At 42.5% G+C, this 7519-nt stretch overlaps 1 protein-coding gene across 1 annotated transcript in view; it reads right to left on the bottom strand.

The window, feature by feature from the left end:
- The window catches only part of GRIK4 (glutamate receptor, ionotropic, kainate 4), a 499211-nt gene that overhangs the window by 1483 nt on the left and 490209 nt on the right, over window positions 1–7519 (bottom strand). The window contains exon 19 of the mRNA XM_006833921.1: window positions 2583–2701. Coding sequence (XP_006833984.1) covers window positions 2583–2701 — 119 coding nt within the window. The remainder of the gene's footprint in view (window positions 1–2582; window positions 2702–7519) is intronic.

Raw genomic sequence — 7519 nt, 5'->3', positions numbered from 1 at the left:
CCAGACCCAATATTCAAACACACTAATATTTCTGTAGCAAAATGTGTATATATTCCCACTAAGCAAGAAAAATAAAGACCATAAATAGTAACCTCATATCAGTTCAAATCAAGTTTTGCTGCCAAATGCATTTGCATCAAACTTATGAAAATCTGGGACTTTCTGAGATTTTGGGATTTCAGAACTGTGGGTGAACAAACACAACCCGGTGTTAGTGGCATCCCCTTTCCTACTATCTCTTTCTTCTGTAGTTACTGGCACCATTCATTTGCCAGATCTTTAATAAGCATGTCATTCACTGAGTCCTTTCAAGAACCGTATTAAGAATTGCAGATCTTGTAGTATCTGTTTCACATATGTAGAAATGGAGGCTTTGAGGCATTATGCATCTTGCCACAAGTCAATTGGTTAATTAATAGAGCTGACCCCGAATTTGAACGTAGACCTAACTGACTCCAAAGCCCATCATGCATGCTCTGTTCTATTCTCCGTACTGGAAATGACGAGTGTGATGGGAAAAGAAGCCTTCTGAAATCCAGTAACATGCTTTTTCTTTGGTTTCTATTGAGGGGATAGTTGTTTGATCATAGACAGATAGCTGAAACAGCTTTTATTCTCCCTTTTAACTATTGGGAATGCTCCAACTCCATACTGAATTTTTCAAGATACAGCCAGACCTTGGGTGAGCTCTTGTGAGACTAACCTAATGTACACAGATCCTCTACCTGAAGTAGCTTCAGAGAGAGTATGACCTAATGGAATATGGCCCAATAGGGTGGTTGATAGAAAAATAACTGCAACACAGTGCTCTGTATATAGGTTACAGTGGTGGTGGGAAGGAGGATTGCTAATGATCAACTTGACTGGCTTAGGGGAGAAGGCAGGGTTATTGGGAAAGATTTCACAGGGAAGGGAACAACAGCCAAGGGGCTCTGGGAGCGTAGTGGTTACGAGTCCGGCTGCTAACCTCAAGGTCAGCAGTTCGAAACTACCAGCGGTTCCACGGGAGAGAGATGAGGCTTTCTGCTCCCATAAAGATTTACAGCCTCAGAAACCCTATACTGGGTCACTATGAGTAGGAACCGACTCCACGGCACCATCACCATTAAAGGAACAAAGAGAGGAAGCCAGTCAAGCTGGAGAGGGAAGTAGGAAGGGAATGAAGAAAGCTTGGTGCCACATGAGGCAGGGGAGTTTCCAGAAGGAATTGTTCACATCTTTAAGGGGTACATTGAGGTTCAACAAGGTCCACTAGCAAGCTCTCTTTGGTTTTGTCCATTGGGAAGTTCAGAACCCTTAGCAAAGATCTTTCTGTACAAAGGTGTGGAGAAGTCAGACTGCCCTGGCCTGAGGTCTGAATGGGTGGAGAGGAACTGGAGACGAAGGCGGTAGGATCCCACTGGTTTGGAAGAGGAGAGGGCTAGAGCCAAAGCAAAACACGAAGGAACTTCAAAAAGTTCCTGGAAAAATTTAATTATCTTTGAATTTCATTATGCAATCTGTAATGCTGCTGTTATATTTAAATGTGAGAGAAACTTGAACATATTATTGATTTCAGGGAGAGAGCAGGCAGAAAAAAATCCAGGGAGAAAGAGGATAATCCTTGAGTAGTGAGAGAAGATGGGATCAAGAGCAGGGACGGAGGGGTGAGGTGGGACACCTGAAGAAAAGGAAGGGCAGTGACGGCAACCCTGCATATATTTTTAGGCGCGGTCCTATAACTTGGGGTGGTCAGTCCTGGCTTCTTGGTAAGGCCTGAAAGAGCAAAGGGGCTGAGGAGTGGGTTATGGTGTGGAAGTCCTTTCTGAGAAACGGAAAGGAGGCTCAGCACAGAAGAGGACAAGCAGTGCTGGTCCTACATGAGGCTGAACGTCATAACTGTCTGTACATTTAGGAGTCTTTCTCCAGTGGCAATTAGGGAAGAAGGAGTGAGGAAAATCCAGAGTTGGGAATTGAGATAGAGTCTAATGTACTTTACAAATCTAATAATGCCGTTGACAAGGAAAGAGTCATGCCCCTTCTTTGAGGAGAGGATGGAAGGAGAGTAGGCGAAAGTCTTTCTCCTCAGATTCCTCAGTCTATCTGAAATTTACTTTGACCCAGTCTAAGCCATAGGCTGGAAAGTTAAACTTATTTAAAATGCATAAGAAAACTTAATTCTTGCACTCAAGTGAGTTGAGGTATTAAAAACAACAACAACAACAACAACAAAACCCCATAGAACACCCACATTCAAAATCATCTTCCCAGTAGTAACCTGGTATTTTCACCTGTTTTTCTGCACTATATTTATTATACCTGGCATTATTATAGATAGGATTTTGCTATTCATAAAGCATTTTCTCATATATTTATTTATGTTGGGCCATTTCAAAGAAGGCTCTGAAGTGCACAGAGGTTAAGTGTCTTTTCTGGCTTCATAATTAGTAAGTGAGGAAGCACTGACTCAGATCCCCTGCCCTTGGGACTGGAATTTGTTTCCATTACACTGTTTGCTCAGTAACTACTCCATGGGGTTTTCATCAGAGCCAGTGAACTTTGCCCAAACTGTCAATACTATTAGTACATCTTTGGGAGCTTACCTCAGTTGCTTCTGAGTGTCGAAGAGTCCATAAGAACTCCAACATAGCCATAAAAATGGCCACGATTAAGCCACAAATAAGAACCACAAAGATTCCACCAATATTCTCCATTCCCAGGCCTGTAAGAAAGCCATCACAACAAAGAGCATAAAATGGCAGGAAAACCTGATCATGCTATAAAAAAACAGTGAAAGTCATTTAAACGATCAGAATTTGAGTCTTGCAGGTACTTTAGTTGCAGCCTTGAGGAGATTAAATTCACTTGAACACTTGCCCTCCAACCTGGGGCTGTTTGGACAGGCTTTTGAACTATGGGGCATTTGAGCATGAAACATTTTGTGGGAGAAGGGAGAGCAATATAGTTGGAGTAAAAGTAGAAAAGAGGGACATAGCTGCAAATGGACAAGGCTAATGCAATAAATACAAAGGGGTGAATGGTGAGGTTCCTTTTAAAAGGATTCAGGTCAAATTTGATTTAGCCTGTAAAAAGAGAAATGACACCAAAATTCCTGTAAATTCCAGCAGTTTTATTACATTTGAATTCTATTTTCCTAACAATGTATGTATTTCATGGAATGCAATTATTTTGACCAAATCATACGCCAAACACCAAACCCAGTGCTATTATTAAATCCATTCTGACTCAGAGTGACCCTAGAGACCAGGGTAGAAATTGCTTGATAGGGTTTCCAAGACTGTAATATTGTTAGGAGCAGAAAACCTCATCTTGCTCTCATCAGGCAGCTGGTAGATTTGGACCAACAACCTTGCAGTTAGTAACCAGGTAGTTAATCCACTGAGCCACCAGAACTTCTTGACTAAACCACGGATAGGGGAAATTATGCTTACCTATTTATATGATCCTGGAACTAAAACCCTTTTTTAGAGAATGAAACTTAGTATCCCCTCAGGTCTGGCTGCCATCAGAACTACCTGGGAAACTATGTTCCTATCTCAGACCTGCTGAGTCAGTTTCTCTGGAGTTGGGGTCCAGCAATCTGTAGACTTTTTAAACTTCACAGTCAATTCCTTTCTAGTCAGGCCTAAAATTAGTTTGCAAATTGATGTTTTTGAAAGTTCCGTACTACACGGTAAGACCTTGAAGTTCAGAGTTTGTCTCTTCATTCCCTAGTACAACACTTGGCATATAGTAGAGTATTTGGCACACAGTAAGGATTTGTATAATGGCTTGGCTGTTACATGTCCACAGTGTCTAACGTCGAGTTTAACTGAGTGTTTGTTTTTTTTTTGCCTCTCAGAATTAGAGAAACCCAAACTTCAGGGGCAGTGTCATAAACACAAGAAATCCTAATTGGAAGGGGCCACAATCATAAATCAGATAGCAGCTCTAGAACTGTCTACGTGAGTAGCTTATGTTCTGCGCTTGCCAGGAGTGTTTGCACATCTGAGTTCAATCAGTAGTGTCATCGCCGAACACAGAGCTCTATCCGTGTCAGGGAAAGCTCCCCAATACTCACAAGAAGTGTCATGGTTCAGCAGCAGAAATCTGACCCCACCGTCTGTACCTCAGAAAACTGGAAACATAGACCTCCCTAGCCATTTTAAGATGCCTTGGGTTTCTGTTCACAATGCTCCAAACTTTTGTCTGTTGTTTTGTTTGTTGCATTGCTTTTGTGAGGCAGCAGTGCCTACCTATCCTGTTGATCTGTTTACAATGCCTTCCAGTGCTCGCAGAATGAATCAGTCCTGGTGTGGTGCTGCAGGATAAGGGTTCAACCTCAATGTTGGTTTGAACTTCAAGGCTGGTAGTTCAAACTCACCAGCCACTCCTCAGAAACCCTATACAGGGTCACTATGAGTCAGAACTAATTCAGTGACACGTAACAACAACCTAGTACATACAACTCTACTACACCATAAGTTATAGTTGTATGGGATTTTGCTGTTCATAAAGCATTTCTCACATATGATTACATGGGTATACTCTGGCCTGCGGACCCACACCATCAACTCTTAACAGCCTGTACAAATGCAGACTCCTCTATATTAAATAAAAACAGCAGTGGATCATTAAAAACTCCATTCAAGGAAATGCACATAGGGCTTCGAGTAGATGTCTACAATCCAGGAGGAAGGTGTCTGGGGTAAATGTGAACATCGGTCTCTCTAAACTGTGGCCATTTGGGAAGAAGGTTTTGACCATGGGAGCATGGGACATCAGAATCTTCATGAATGGGGGAATTTTGAGTTAAGGAAGTCAGAGAGAAATATCTCCAAAAGGGACACAAGAGGGGATTCACCAGGGATCTAGCAGGTGATGGTGCAGGCAGATGCTCCAGTGTGCAGGTTAGGGATGATGAGAACTAAACCTCATGGAGAAGCATGAGAAAATGACACCTGCTCAGTGAAGGGGATGGCACCCTGCTTAGGTAAAGGGAGTCCCTAAGGTACTGTGATACTACAAGACTCCACCATCACTTTGGAATCGTTCTGTCTGATACAGAAGAAAGGACTAGGATCGTCTTGAAGGGCAAACCTCACATATGGTTTCTGGGAGGAGGTGTTCTTCTTCCCATGTAAGTTACATAGTGCTGCTATAACAGAAATACCCCAGGTGAACAGCTTTAAGAGCTAGAAATCTATTTGTTCACAGTTTAGGAGGCTAGAAGCCTGAGTTCAGAATGTCAGGTTAGGGGAAGTCTTTCTTTTTCTGTTGGTTCTACAGGAAGGTCCTTGACTCTTTGAGCTTTTGCTCATGGGTAATCATCCCAAGGTCTGGCATCTCTTTTCCCCCATCTCTTTCTGCTGCTTTAGTCTCCTTGTTTATTCTCTTTTATATCTCAAAAGAGATTGATTTATGCATTATTCATACTGATCCTGTCTCTTTAATATAAGACAACCCATTCCCAATGGGTTGGCATACAGATCGGGATTTACAACTCATAAATTTGGTAGGGGGCACAATTCAATCCATAACATTCTACCCTCTTGCCTCCCAAAATTCACGTCCTTCCCACATGCAAAGCCTTATCACATCACCCCAAAAGTCTTAAATCCACTTTAAGTCCAACTTTTCATCTTCTGAAGGATCTAAATCAAATATGGGTGAGACTGTTGGCATAGTCCACCCTGGGCCAAAATTCCTCTTTATCTGTAAATCTATGAAATCTAAATTACAAGTGATCTGTTTCCAAAGTATCAAGGTGGAATAGGCACAAGAAATACATTTCCATTACAAATGGGAGAAATTAGAGGAAGAGAAGGGATAATAGGCACCAAGCAAGTTGAAAACCCAGCAGAACAATCTATACTAGCTCTCAAAGCTTGAAAACAATCCTCTGTTCTCTGGGACAACCTAAGCAAAGGCTCTGCCCTCCAAACTCTGGGCATTGGCCATGTTCTCTGGATTTTAGGTGGAGGCCCCTCAACCTTGGACTTCAGCTTCAACTTCCAAGCCCACAGGATAGCAACTTTGTTTCCTCATCTTGGGGCAGTCCAATTCTCCTAGTTCATTTGAGTTGAGACCCCACTCTTCCTGACTCCCAGCAGGCCCTATTCTTCTGCTCCTTGGGCAAAGCAGCCATATTCCTTCAGTTTTGAGTGGCGACCCCATTCCCCTGGCACATCTTGAGAGCAGCCCCACATTCCAGAATCAAGTTGGTGAAGATAGAACTCCTTCAAACTTAGGAGACTGTGGCTCCATCCTTCAAAACTAGGAAAACCCTCTTCCCTTTTGCTCCTTCCAGTAGTTCTGCTGATCCCAATTGCTGCAAGGATGCTATTCCCCCCACCGTCCCCCCCACACACACCTTGGAGGACAACAGCCAGTTTCCTGCCTGCAGAATTCTAAATGACAGACAGTTTTCTTTCCTTTTCTCCTGCTTGCCTCATATTCTTTCATTCTAAGGGGATGGTATTCTGCTATGGTTGGTTAGACCTGTCAGTCACAGACTTAATCTCTTTAACAAAAAATGGGGTAGTCATGTCCTTGGTAAACAATCTGGACACATGTCCTTAGTTTGAGCAACAGAATCTTCCAAATCTGTTCATTTTGCACAGTTCATCTTTGAGTCTATTTCTTTCCTCACACATTCTACTGTAAGGGACAAGGAGAAACTACACAGCCCCTTCAAGATTTTGCTTAGAAATCTCATCAGTCAGATGTACAATTTATTCCTTCCTCCAAACATTTGAACATAATTCTGACATGTTCTTGGCCACTACATAAAAACATTGTCCTTCCTCTATTAAGAAGCCCTAGTGTCACGGTGGGTTAATTGTTGGGCTGCTAACCTCAAGGTCAGCAGTTCAAACCACCAACTGTGCTTCAGGGAGAAAGATGAGGCTGTCTGTTCCCATAAAGCTTTAGTTTCAGAAAAACCATGGAGCACTGGTACTCAATCTCATAGACTTGCTATGAGTTCTAATGGACTCAATGAAGTGCATTTTCCCCTCCATTGTCCAATAGTAAGTTCATCATTTCCTTTTACATCCTCACCAGAAGCACATTTACCATCTATATTTCTAACAACATTCTGTTTGGGGCACCCTATGGAGTCCTGGTGTGGTGTTGTGGGTTAATATGCCAGACTGCAAAGCCTTTGAACTGTAAGGTTGGCAGTTCAAGTTCACCAGCAGCTCCTTGGAAGCCCTATACAGGGTCGCTATGGGTCAGAACTGACTCGACGGCACCACTCAATGTATTCCCTCACCAGAACTGTCTTTGATGTTCACAAGTCTATCAATAATCTCTTCAAGACAATCTAGGTTTTTACTATTAGGCACCTTATTAGTACCCATTATCCAATTCCAAAACCACTTTCGTATTCTAGGTATCTATGGGGCTGGTGCTCCAATCCAAATACCAAATTCTATCTTAGTTATTTAGAGCTACCATAACAGAAACAACAACAGTGGACGGATTTAACAAACAAATGTGTATTCTCACAGTTTGGTGGTGGTGGTTATGTGCCGTG

Source organism: Chrysochloris asiatica, unplaced genomic scaffold (genome assembly GCF_000296735.1).
Source record: "Chrysochloris asiatica unplaced genomic scaffold, ChrAsi1.0 scaffold00008, whole genome shotgun sequence".
NCBI lineage: Eukaryota > Metazoa > Chordata > Mammalia > Afrosoricida > Chrysochloridae > Chrysochloris > Chrysochloris asiatica.
The sequence above is the reverse complement of the archived record's forward strand: the minus strand, read 5'-3'. Positions and strand labels throughout refer to the sequence as shown.